Here is a 13,911-nt window from a genome sequence, read left to right on the forward strand (position 1 = left end):
TCTTTTCTTACGCCTACAAATTCAAGACCTACCTCACTCGTTTGTATCGAAAGAAGTTTTGAGGGGCGGGCCTTCTCCGCCGTCCGATACCCACTCCTCTATCTCGCCGGAGATCTGTGTAAACTCGCTGTGCTGCTGATAGATGCGATTGCGATTAAGATCGTATCGACGATCAACTGATAGTCATGAACCCATACAAAATCACCCGAAAATCCGGGTAAATCGGGGCAGCTACTTCTGGGCAGTTTGCAATCTACTTTCTTCATCGCATCCGCCATTTCTACATTAATTCAAAGGAGAAGTAGAAGTCAAACCCCCATATGAAGTAAAATATTTACTCCGTAGCTAGATATGAATTCAATTTCCTACCTACTTTCCCGAGTTAGCCGATGCCCTAGGCTTGTTCAGCGAGCTTGGCGATGTAAACAAAGTTCTCTCGTTCTGTGGAAGAGGCCATGATCTGGAGACAAGTGATTACATTGAAGTTAAGTGTGGTTCTACCAGCAAAAGGTACGGAGACACCACTACAACACTTGGAGTTTATGCGAACGGCCAATTTCTTCTCATCTCTGATTGCAGTGTCATTGCATTTCCGCCTGTCTACGGAGTAATTTTCTACTTTCTCTGTCTTTCTATTTCTCTTTCTCGTAATAGAGTGAAAATGCATATGATAGTAAAAATTGAATGAATGCAGCTAATAAATGCAACATATTGCACTTGTTTCTCAGTAGAAGCATCAAGTATGATTGTTTGAGCATTGTATAAGTATATATACAGGTATTCATTGTTAGTACTTGCAAATGTCTGTCCTCTTTCTTTCCCATTGCTCTTCACTTGATTGAACTCGAATAGATAGCTAAATGATGTTTGAATTCTCATATATATTTCATTGATTTCAAAGCGTTTCCAAAATATTTTGGAAATCAAAATTCTCTGAAAACTTGTATGAAATGTTTCGGGTCATGATTCTTCAACCCATGCCCCTTCATTCTCATTCCTATTTGTTCAACATGGTTCCTAATAAGGTATTTCTACGAATTTTCAGTAACTTGAATAAATGTTTTGCATATCTTTATCACGTTTTATGGTGATTTTTGTTGAAACAAGTTGCTTGGCAATGGATTTTGAGTGGAATTTTTTTTGCAGCTAAGCAAGGATCTCAACCTTGAGCCTAAACAACAGATCAATTTCTGGGAAATGAACTTATGGAATCACCCAAGAGTTCAGGAACTGTGCCAATAGATGCAATGACATTGGTTGAAATGTTCCTAGATTCGGTATTTAAGTGAGAATTAGCCCCAGTTCTCAATACATTATATATCCAAGGACTGAATTCAAGAAATTTCTTTTGATTATGCAGGTTAAATGGGTGGATCTCTTTCCAACAATTGTAACAATTGTTATAAAAGCACACATAATTCAAGTACTTGAAACTGGAAAATTAGGACAAATGAAACTGGAACATTACGCAAAACAAACTTGGTCAGTAATATTCAGCTAATGAAAGCATAAGAAAGGAAGCCATGAAAACAGCTATAGATAGCCTAAATTCTCCCGTTTCCTTACAATACAATAATCAAATAACAGCCTATACACAGAGCCTAATAGCATAGCCTAGCCTAGCCTACTTTGTTCATTTTCTGATATTGATTTGGACTCTCATAGTGAAAAGTAGAGCATTATCTGTTTTTTTTCTTGGATGACATTGTTTTGTATTGATCAGATATTTATGGGAAGAGAGATTAATAGATGAGATTGCAACTGATTTATGTTTTTTTATGATTTCAAATCTTATTAGCTGATATTAATCTCTACTTGTTTATGTTGTTGTTGGTGGGATATATTTGTACCCTGTGCCTGCAACTTTTGATTCTCATATGTCCTTGTCTACACTTATATTTATGGAATGTATCAGGAGTGAAACACTTCTTATATTTATGGAATGTATCAGGAGTGAAATTGCAGTAAACGCCATTTTGAAATTTCAACTTTTTCTTCAACTATTCATTGGCTTCATGACCCCTTTCCGCCTTAGGAAGTTCTAATAACTATGTTCTATTGCTTGCTATATTAAATTCAATTAGAATTAGATCAGGTAATGACTATACATTGCAGTATAGAGTTTGATCAGTTTATTGTTATGGTCGAGTATCAACAAATGATCACGTGATTTGGGATTTGGGATTTGGGATTCTTGTGGGACATTAAAAGGTGTTCTAGTTTCGATATGTTTTAATTGTGGTACCTGCTATATATATCATTTTTGTTTGTTTGTTTGCGGATGGACAATTGGTGAAAGTAATGCTAAGGAATAATGTAAGACTGGTGACTGTGAAAGCTTTTGATTTTATTGAAATATCTCTTAATTATAGATATACATAGTTAGTTTCATTTTCATTGGAGACTTTGGGTTTTCATGAATTAGGGCAGATTCTAAATCGAGAAACATATAGAGATCTATCTTAAATATACAAGACTCATAATAGGATTGTCAAATCGTAGTCTGTTATGAAATTGTGGTGTTTTAGTTACTAATTATGACCTATTTTTATTCGGACAAATTACAAAAGTACCCCAATTGAAGGGGTGTATTAACATATTTGATTCACTTTGCTTCCATCTCATCAAATTAGACACTTTCACCCTTTTTGGATAAATATACCTCTAGTTTCATTCGACTTCTGCTGTCATCGTTTCTTCTTCTTTTTCATAGCGATTTTTGAGATTATTAAAGTATTCTAAATTTTGGAAAGAAAACACAAAACAAATGAAGTTTTTCCTTAGAAATGGTATGTTTTTAGCTTATACGCTTTCTTTTCTCGCTGGTTTTGCCTCTTTCTTTATTTGTAACAGTATCGTTCATTTTTCTCCATTATTGATGCATTTGTGACAAAATTTGTCGCATTAAATTTTGTCACGAATTGACAACAGTTTTCTCTCTCAGGACTTGGCGGTAATGCTGCTTTCGTCGGTTTGGGATAGCAAAGAAGACGTTGAGAATCTGAGGAAGAAGGTGAATTGAAATAAGGGTTTTCTTGTCCAAAGTGGATGAAAGTGTCTAATTTGGTGAGATAAAAGTAAAGTGAGTCAAATATGTTAATAGACCCTTTCAAATGAGCTTGATTAGTAATTGATTCTTTTTATTCTTACCTTTCCAAATTAGAGCATATCTACATGAGCGGTTGGAGGGATCCCCCTTTGCAGCGAGAAATTTTACAGTACTCCAAGAATAATACTTCCGGCCAATGAAAATCGTTTTAAATACCACTACATGGATATAATTGGTGGAAAGAAAAAATATAAATACATGTGTTCTGAATTCATTAGTCGAGAGTATTACTTCATGAGTACTCTAAAATTTTCCCTTTGTAGCAGAAGGCGAAAAACAAAAGGATCTGCCACAATATCTTTCCATGATATCCAAAAGCAATTCGGGGACATTAGCTGATACGATACCATTGCGGCAGTTGTTTGAAACATTTATTTTATCTTTGGTTTACTACTATAAAAGAACCAGTACAAGAAACAGAAAAAAGGAGTTAGTTGCACTTGGGAAGAAAAGCCTTCATAGGATTATTAATAATAACTTCAGTTGCAATTTTGTATTAACGATATATGTTGATAATAATATCTTATGTCTTTTTACATAGCAATTTTGCAACCATGTTAAATTTAGGACACTTCATGATTGCTCGGCATTTGATATACGAGTGTCGGATATGTAGACATGGACACATGGGAGATGTATTGGACAAATCAAATAAGTGCCGTATCTATCTTCATTCTCTGTTTTTTATAACTTAAAAAAAACTAAACTGAACTGAATTCTACCGAAACTGTAATAATAATAATAAAATAATTATAAAAATAATTATAATTATAATAAGTAATAATAAGTTATTGAACTGAATGCTACTGAACTGAAATCATTGATACTGAAATTAAGTAATAAAGAACATGACCTTACATTATCTTCATCTTCATACCAATTACCGGGCTCTCACTTGAACAACTCTTATTCAACTCGACTCGAATCACTGTCTTGGGCTTTGGAGACCTTCCAAAACAAGTCATTAAAAAAAGAAAGAATTCTTTTAATGAAAGAATTCAAATGATACACTTATTAGAATGAAAAACTAAAGTGAGCTGCTATTTGCCGCAATATTTTTTCCACCTACCGCACTTTTTTGACAATTTTGCCCTTCTCATAATTTAAACTCAAAAAATCAAAACTCTTAAATCCTTTCTAGCTTGTTGGATTTTCAAAAAACTCGACCTAAAACGACATGCCGCCAAAGGCATGAGCGGGTAAAGGCTTCATGAATGCTCCCGTAAGGTTTTTTTTAAAAAAATTACTCCGAAATCACGGGTTCCGCCTCCGAAACGGAGGCGGAATCCGTATGAATTTAGCCTAAATGGACGGGACGTGCCGTTTCCACCACGGGTGGAATGGACGAACTGCCCGTTCCACCCGTGGTGGAAATGGCACGCGCCGTTCGTTCCACCGTACGGTGGAACGAACGGCGCTCCTGTTCCACCGTACGGTGGAACGAACGGCATGCTCGTTCCATCGTACGGTGGAACGGGAGCGCCGTTCGTTCCACCGTACGGTGGAACGGTGCGCGCTGCCTGTTTAGGTCAAATCCATTTTAAAAAAAATTCAAAAAGAGAGAAAAAAAAAGTTTTGGTTTTTGAGAAAAAATTATGAAAAGGGCATAAATGTCAAAAAGAGTGCGGTAGGTGGAAAAAATATTGGGGTAAATAGCATTACCCAAACTAAAACATGGTGACTATCTTATGAATAATTCTTCCAAAAGGGACAAAGTTCATCAATATCCATAAGTTCGAGGTGGTCTTTCGGTTGACTTCCTATAAGTTTAGGGACAAAATGGATAATTTTAAAGGCTCCGTACGGTTTAGGTCCCTGAAATATTATTAAAAAAAAGAAGCAAAACTACTGTTCATGTCTATAAAACCAAACAAGCTAAAATAACAGAAAATCGGAATGAAATCTTAATTTCAAGTAACACATTATATTAAGGATAAGCTTCAGACAAAAACAAAAAAAAAAACACAATAATATTGGTAGCACACAATTATATTGGCATCTTTTTGTTCTCGCATATTAACATCTCATGTAACGAGATAATTGCATCTGTTGGGAGTTGAACCTGGGTCTATCACTTGGAAGGCAATTATCCTAACCGTTGGACTACAAATGCTTTGATATTAAATTTTACTTTTTATTTATTCTATTTTAAAATTCTCTATTTAGAACACCTTAACAACTTCAAACCAACATTTGTGTTTACAATTCGTAATTTTTGTTATTTTATGTGAATGACCATGCTAATCTGATTTTATGTATACTTGTTGAAAAGTAAAAAATTGTTGCAACATGCGTGAGATTGTCTAATGGTTAAGAGTCTATCTGGTAGAGTCATGAGTTCCTAGGGTGGAGGTTTTTTTCTTTATCATTTAATGTAAACGTAAATATACAAATCCAAAAAAAAAAAAATTGAAAGGAAAAGTTATTTCGTATCTCATATTTGCGAGAAAGGGGAGAAGAAAAATAATTCAAATTTCAGAGCAAAAAAGAGATTGATTGTGAAAAATGGTTATTTGATGTTAAATAAAGATCGAGAGGTAAGAGAGAAAATGACTATCATGTTTAATAGGAATGACATTTAGTACGGGTTTTGCAAATACTCAAAATTAATTAGATTAATTATATCTTAAATAAAAAGATGTGAGACGGAAATCAGTTTTAAAATTTTTATCCTAATGAGTACAAGTATATTTTTATAATATATTATGTATTTTGTATTATTTTATTCAATATATTTTTATAATATATTATATCAACGACCTATTTGAATTAAAAGGTTAAACTGATAGTTGAAATTCAATAATAACTTTTATTATTATCTCTCACACACTTTCAGGTGTGAATATCTCTGAGTTTGAAGCATGTAAATTTAATCTATAAATGAGGTTATATATCAATATTCAAACAAAAATATTCAAACAAAAATGAGTAATTTGATGGCTAAGAATACGTGCAAGTGTCCACGAATTAAGTCAGAAAAAAATGAGATTTAGAATATATCCTCATTAGAGTAATAATATGCAACGAGAGTAGTTCAAATATAAACATGTAAGAATAAGGATATGGCACTACACATTGTCATCCCTATATGTAATAAACAAACACAACATTTATCCTAACCGTTGGACTACGTACACTCTCATATTAAGTGTCTACTTTTTATTTATAAAATTTGTTAGAACACCTTAACAACTTAAAACCAAAATCTTCTATTGCACTTGTGTTTACAATTCTTAAATTCGTAATTTTTGTTTTTTTTTTGTTGAACGACGAAGCTAATCTAATTTTGTGTGCACTTGTTGAAAATTGAAAAATTGATAGAAAAACAGTTTCAGATTTCAGAGCAAAGCAGAGGAGGCGACACCCTTATCCTGACAAAAGCATTGCAAAGTAGTTAGAAGAGCCGACCCTGAGCCTAGGATAGGAGTGCACTGGCCTAGGACCCATGGCTGTAAGAGGTCCAAATTCTTTTTATTAGATGTATATATATTTTTTTGATAGTGAGATGTATATATATTTAACTGTAAAAAATTTATATTAAAACTAATAAATATACTAATGTTTACAAGGGTCATTTCTTTCCGTATAATATTTTTTCTATATAATCTTGCAATTTTAAAATATTTACTACACTTTGTGGTAATATTTTTTCAATCAAATTCTAGCTCTCCTAAAAATCCAAAGTTTTCTAAAAATAATGGTTTTTATTTTTATTTTTTTACCTTTTATTTTTAAAATTAAAAATAAATAAAACTAAAAATCCAGGGTCATCCCGGGTTGATCCGGATGCTTACTGGGCTATTCAAGATTAACAAACCCAACATGATTCAGACCGGAGACCTAGCCGGTTCCCGGACTAGCACAGGGAATGACAAAATTGGTTAAGAAAAAGTTATCTACTTAAATAAGAAGTCTCACTTGAGCAGCAATTACTATCTACCATTATGGATTTATGAATGAAGTGCAGGTACTTGAACATCTAGTGTGTTAGTCCTAGTTATCAAAGGCGTGCCTGAGGCGCAAAATGCACTAGGCTCAAGGCATATCGCCTGAAAAACTGAAAGACGAGGTTCAGTTCAAGAGGTGCACACCTGAGAGCGTCTTTGTGAGCCGCCTAGCGCCTTCCTAGTAGGATCAATTCTCTCTTCTTTAGACTTTTAAACCGATCTTTTAGATGGATGCAGCAACCCTTCACATAATTCACCACAAACAACAACCATATAAACTTCAGTTCCTAAAGTTTGAACAGAATATAATCTATCTGATGACACATAAATGAACTAGCTTTCAAAAATATAAAAAGATTCAGAGAGCACCTTCAGCTTTATATATAATGTTACCAATAGCAACCATAATTTGCTTAACATTATATATACATGTTTATGTAATGGTTATAACATATAAAGTACTTGTTGCAACGGAAAAGAGGAATCTTACTTTTTCTCGAGTGCAGGATCCTCATTTTCTGTTATATTATCTTCGTCTTCATCCCCATTATCGGCCTTGAGAAACGGAGAAAGTACATCTAATGCAATTCTGATGATTTAAATAAGTCTCACTTGAACAGTACTCTTATTCAACTCAACTTGAATCACTCTCTTGGTCTTTCACAACAAGTCATCAAAATAGAAAGAATTCAGAAGATACAGTTACTAGAATGAAAAACTAAAAACATATGAACTCGAGGCAGAATGTTTAATTTCAGATAATACCTACAAAATATTACGCGAGTTCATCGAATTTAAAGAAGCAAACTCATAGATGCAATTTAGGGGTTAAATGCACCATTAGTCACTGAACTTACATGGTTATCTCAAAATGGTCACTCAATTTCAATTTGTCTCAAAAAAATATTCAACTTCGAGTTTTGTCTCAATTAAGTCACTGTAATGATTTTAATGATTAAAAATTAACATAAGTGATACGTCAATATGAGACAACTCATATTTCTAACCGAAATGACATATGACATCCACATATGAGCCACATGGTTATCATGTGTCGCTTATTTTTATGGAAAAACAATTAAAATTTAGTTTTTTTCATAAAAATACCCGACATGCGGCTGTCACATTTCGTTCTGGTCAAAGATTTGAGTTAACTCATGTTGACGTGTCATCCATGTCATTATTTCGATGCGTTTTAACCACTAAAATCGACGGAGTGACCTAATTGAGACAAAACTCAAAGTTGAGTGCTTTTATTGAGACAAATTGAAGTTGAGTGACCATTTTAAGACAACCATGTAAGTTCAGTGACCAATGGTGCATTTAACCCTGCAATTTAGCAACAATCTGTAACTTCAGACAGACTACTACAAATAATTAACTACCTTCCTAGCTTTAATATGTTGTCAGAATCACCTGGAATATATATTATCAAAAGCAAAATTAATTAATGTTCATCATCTCTACAGGACCAAACAAGCTAAAATAACAGAAAACTTGCACAATTACCATCACTTTCCCACAATTCAACCCTAGCATAAGAAATCAAAACAAAATCTCAAATCTCAAGCAACAGATTATTAAGGATAAGCTTCAAAAAAAATCGGTTGCACACAATTACCTTGGCACCTTTTTGTCCCACGGCCATAATCACCTATTACGGCAGTCCAACTGCTGTAATCTTTTGGTCCGACTTCACTTGGATTTTCACAGAATTTCTAATCTGCACCATTACAACTGAGGGACAGGAATCCACAGCTAGACCGATAAGAGCTTTACATTCAAGTTCAAGAACTTAATCACAAAGAATTGGTCATATTTAACACTTCACTGCAAACAAGTGAAAGAACCATAACTATATCCGATTCACATTTCCTTTGGCTGGAAAATTTGATCAAATGTTTCCATAATAAATAAGAAGAATGATATATCATACAAAATTTTCGTTCTAAAAATATTTAAGACAAAATTCTACTCCAATAATTACATTTGAAAACGTTAAACAATAACTGCTCAAACAAAAACAATCATATTCATTCCACTAATATCCCCAAACGGACTCTAACTTTGGAGACATGTGAAAACTCAACTTTGATTCTCGTGGTGTCCAAAGACTGCAACCATTCAGATTTACTTTCCTCAAGAATGGGGCAGCAGTTAATGTTGAGATGCGTTAAACTGCAGAGTCGTTGTATGCCTTTAGCTGTTGATGGACACCCGATATGCCTACAATAATCCAGAGAAAGCGACTGAAGCGACTGAAGATTCATCAACCATTCTGGCAATGCTTCCATTGTTGTGAATCCCAATATCTTCAATGATTTAAGTACAGTTAGGTATCGAAGTTGTTTTGGTAGAGAAACATTTCACGACCAAAAAAATCAGATCCCCATATTTCTAACTCCTCAAGGCATGGAAGATCTTTGATTCGATTCAGATACCGAAAATCATCCAACTCCTCGGAGAATGCACCAATACTTAAATTCTGTAACCGAGTGAGATTGCATAATATTTCCTCCGGGAAATATCTCAATCTTTTACAACAATACATATCTAAGGAAGTTAAACAACTTACCTTCCCTAAATCATCTGGAATAAACGTCAGCCATTCACATCTTCTCACACTCAATTCCATGAAACACATGTCAGATAGAAGCCAATTTCGAAGATAAGTTAATTTTGAACATCCAACAATTGATAGACTTGTAAGAAAGGCAAAGGGCTGCTGCTTATCAGTTAAGACCCTCAGTTCCTCACAATCTCTGATTTCTAGATTCACAAGTTCAGACAGATCACTCATTGGAAAACCTGTCAATTTAGAACAAGATTGAATGGACAAATTTTCGAGACAAGGAAACACAACCACCTTATTGCCATCCGATGGAGAGCTCCATTCAGTCAAGTTCTCCATCCTGCTTATAGACAATGATTTCAATGCTGGAAACAACCTTGTCAGCTATTAATATGAAGTGGACCTTTAACTATCAGCTTGAGCTTTTAGCTAAAACGGTTCAATGACATGGTATCACAGCCAGTGTGACCAAGTGGTCCTGGGTTCGATTCCTGGCAGCCCCATTTGTTGAGTTATTTGCAGGACATGGTAATATGGGCCTGTGTTGTCACGCTTCAAGCCCAAGTGTGCTTTCGCGTGTGGGGGTGTGTCAGCTATAGGGAGTTGTACAGAGTTGCAGCATCGTTCTAACTTTAGATCCACCAAATTATTAATTACTACAGATGAATCACCATCACTTGGACTCTTCATCCTCAAGATCCATGATGGCCATTTTTCTCCCATGTAATACTTAATCTTTATTCTCTTAATGTTAGGATGAGGTTGAAGGCCTTCCAGCAATGCCTCATCCCTTGAACTTCTATCATTTGCTCCATAACTCCATTGAAAACTAAGTCCTTGTATATCTGCTTTCCCCTGCAAATTTGCTAGCTCCACTTCTTTCTTATCAATCACCTCCTCAAGCCTGGTTATTTTCAAATTCCCTCTTAGTTTGTTTAAGCATTGAAGTTCTTCAATGCTACCTCCCCAGTCAGGACCCACGACAAAGAATAGCAATGTTTCAAGACCATTTAGATTCCCCAAACCGAATGGCATCTGGTGCTCATAAGAAAAAGCAATATGCTTCAAACTTATTAGGTTGTTAATCTTCTTTCTAGGAAGCTTGGTAAGTTCCTTGCATTCAAGGAATTTCAAACTCTGAAGATTACAAAGCTCAGTGATTGATTCAGGAAACTTTTTGATGTTAGAATTTGAGACATCCAAAGTTTGAAGATTGTGGAGCTTGCTGACGGATTCAGGCAATTCTTGGATGTTGGATTTTGAGACATTCAAAGTTTGAAGACTGTGGAGCTTGCTGATGGATCCAGGCAACTCTTCGATGCTAGAATTTGAGAGATTCAAAGTTTGAAGATTGAAGAGCTTGGTGATGAATTCGGGCAATTTTTTGATCCTAGAATCTGAGAGATTCAATGTTTGAAGATTGTATAGCTTGGTGATTGACTGAGACAGCTCATTGGTTTTAGAAATTGAGAAACCAAGATATCTCAAATGTTTCATTTTTCCAATTGATGATGGCAATACTTCCATATCAGCAACATTTGAGTGAAGAATCCGCAACCTTTTCATCTTCCATATCTCTTGACTGGGAGCACCGCTGACAATAATAGTACGCAACTTCTTGGACCAACTCTTTAGATCATCCATCAAATATGGTTCATGTCGACCATCTGCATATAAATGATAGATGGAAGATATTTCAGCGACAGGTGATTTGTACCCAACGTATATATCAGGTTTGCACAAATCCAATACACGATCATGCACAAGATCCTTCATCTTGCATAGTATGACATCATCATAATCATCCCTTTCTGCATCTTGGAACAAGGAACTTCCAAGTAAGGCATCAAAGCACTTGTTGCCAATGTCAAATGACTCAACAATCCCCTCAGCCATCCATAACCAAATCAACTCTTCCTTTCTAATTAGGAAGTCTTTTGGAAAATTGGAACAGAATACAAGGCATGATTTTAAATACGAGGGCAAGTAATGAAAAATTTGTTTGACCATAGCATACGAATCCATATTATTCCTTTCTATGAAAGCGAAACCGTCTCTAATTTTCAACCATGCTTCTTCATCCCTATTAAATCCCATTATCCCTCCTAAAGCTTTGGCAATCAATGGCATTCCTCTACAAAGTTTAGCAATTTCCCTTCCTATGGCCTCTAAATTTGATGGGACTGGTGTTGTTACATTTCTAAATGCCCTTTCTTTCAACAAGAACCAACACTTATCATCAGACAAGGAATTAAGAATATGACTATGGTGAGATGAAATCCCAAAAGAGGATGCCACATTTTCAAAACGAGTTATGACAAGAATAGCATTTCCACTGTTTGTACAAATTCTTGACAACTGAGTTTTTAACAGATGCCAGCTGCTAGGATCGTGGTTCCAAACATCATCTAGAACTAGAACCAGAAGAAATTTTGTACTCACCAACTCTTTCTTAAGCTGTTGAAGAATTTCATCTTCATTGGTTAAGCCCCCCATCAATGCATTCAAAGATTTCAACATTTCTCCCAATATTTTGGGTACACTTAAGTAGTTAGAAACACTCACCCATATTTTAACATCAAAAGGTTTTCTGGTAAAACCCATGAGTTTTTGACACACAAGTTTAGCTAAAGTCGTCTTCCCTACACCACCCATTCCTATGATCGAAACCACTGTAAATTGTTGATCGTAAGAACTAGTCAGCAGGTTGACAATTTTTGCTACATCAGCTTTCCTTCCTACAACTGAGCTGTCAATGATTGAGTCTGTTGGCAGCCAATTCTGAGACAACATATCCTCCAAATTGTGTGGGACTGAACTAAGTCGAAGGGATAGACCATCCCTCTGAATATTCTGTAGTGAATGGTTCACTTTCTTAAGCTTAGGCACTATTTGGCGACGAAATTTAGCCTTTCTGACATTGTCGGTGGCTCTTGAAATTGAAGAGAGCTTATGAACCTAGTTGGAAAAGCATGTATACTTTAGAGATTACTCTTCTTGGGATGATAATAACCATAAATTTTAATTTGTGATTAAAAAATCATTAAAACTTAATTTGATTAAACTAATAGCCATTGTTTTGAATCCTCTAACTCATTTGCTCTTAATTAGTTCAGAAACTATAAATTCATAGAAATAAGTTTCTAATTCAGCGACATTAAGATTTAATTAATGACCTAGCTAAGAGATTATAGATACCTCCTGATTATGAATCTGAAGTCGAGTTGTTTCATAAGCCAACTCAGAAAGCAAATCGTCAGCTTCATAAGCTACTTTTCTCAGACTTCTCAGCCACAATCTCTCATCCGTCATTCTCTGTTTCACCTCTGCATCTTCCACTAGATCAGCAATCGCAACGAGTGATTCTCGAAGCTGGTTGAGTTCCTCTTCAAATCCCCAAAATCTTTTCAGATCCTCGAAGTCAATCGAAATTAACTTGATTAAGTTGGATGGTAGTTTCCCCACGTAAATATGTCCCTCAGCCATTAATGATACCAAAGCAAATTTGAGAGAGAGAGTGAAAGGCTAGAAGATGATCGAATATGTAGAAAGGCAAGAGAGATTACTGTATAAACTTAGAATTACATAATTAATGCGTGTGAGAGTGAGAATGAGAGAGACAGGAGGCAGAAGATGATGCACTAATATCTATAAATTTATATGTCAATTAATAAAGATTTGCTTAGGTGCTGTTTGATAAAACTGAAAATTAAGTGCTGAAAAAATAAGTGCTGAATTTTAAGTGCTGAATATTTTAAGTGCTGAAAATATTGAGTGATATAATTATTATAAAAATATTAGTTGATAATGTTTAACTTAAAATGTTAAGTTAAATATTTTGACTTACCAAAATAAGTGCTTTTTAACTTAATTTATTAATTTAAGTGGTGGAAAAATAATTGTTATCAAACGCACTTAAAATAAATAAGTGTTTAATATTTTAATTTAAGCCATTAAGTGGCTTATCAAACACGGCCTTAGTGTTTGACTTTTTAGTTTTTTTTTTTTTTTTTGTTATGAAAGAAAAGTGCAAGTAGAATAGAAAAAGTAGGGAATAAAACATACAGGGAAGTAAATGAATAAAAATAATAATAAAAAAAAACAGATAAATTTTAAAATTCAATCTTCATCATTTAAATTCTTGTCATTTCTTTTTCTTTTTACAACCACATAGATAATGTAGTGATCTATATATATGATCTATCATTTCTGTTCTTTCTAAATCAAAGAACGTTACAAATGAAAAAATAATAAACAACAGATGCAATTCAAACGGATTAAAA

At 34.4% G+C, this 13,911-nt stretch overlaps 1 protein-coding gene and 1 long non-coding RNA gene across 6 annotated transcripts; one reads left to right on the forward strand and one right to left on the reverse strand.

The window, feature by feature from the left end:
• Positions 1-3,530, forward strand: LOC136225498 (uncharacterized). Of its 2 annotated transcripts, XR_010687127.1 has the most exons (3): positions 10-607; positions 1,147-3,082; positions 3,164-3,530. It is a non-coding gene; the product is annotated as an uncharacterized lncRNA (long non-coding RNA). The 2 variants fall into 2 exon arrangements; XR_010687126.1 differs by lacking the exon at positions 3,164-3,530 and having other exon boundaries at positions 1-607; positions 1,147-1,782.
• Positions 3,531-3,837: 307 nt separating this feature from the next.
• Positions 3,838-13,279, reverse strand: LOC136226833 (putative disease resistance protein RGA4). 4 transcript variants are annotated; one of them, XM_066015490.1, is made up of 5 exons: positions 12,827-13,279; positions 8,678-12,586; positions 7,547-8,588; positions 7,201-7,298; positions 6,063-6,480 (listed from the first exon to the last, which is right to left on the reverse strand). In XM_066015490.1, exons 1-2 carry the CDS (start codon positions 13,112-13,114, stop codon positions 10,082-10,084), a joined length of 2,793 nt encoding a protein of 930 aa, XP_065871562.1. In that variant the 5' UTR covers positions 13,115-13,279; the 3' UTR covers positions 6,063-6,480; positions 7,201-7,298; positions 7,547-8,588; positions 8,678-10,081. The 4 variants fall into 4 exon arrangements, with proteins under 4 accessions (XP_065871564.1, XP_065871561.1, XP_065871562.1 ...); XM_066015491.1 differs by having other exon boundaries at positions 6,067-6,480; positions 7,547-7,713; XM_066015492.1 differs by lacking the exon at positions 6,063-6,480 and adding an exon at positions 3,838-4,057 and having other exon boundaries at positions 7,547-12,586.
• Positions 13,280-13,911: the final 632 nt, after the last annotated feature.

This window comes from Euphorbia lathyris, chromosome 4 (genome assembly GCF_963576675.1).
Source record: "Euphorbia lathyris chromosome 4, ddEupLath1.1, whole genome shotgun sequence".
Taxonomy (NCBI): Eukaryota; Viridiplantae; Streptophyta; class Magnoliopsida; order Malpighiales; family Euphorbiaceae; genus Euphorbia; species Euphorbia lathyris.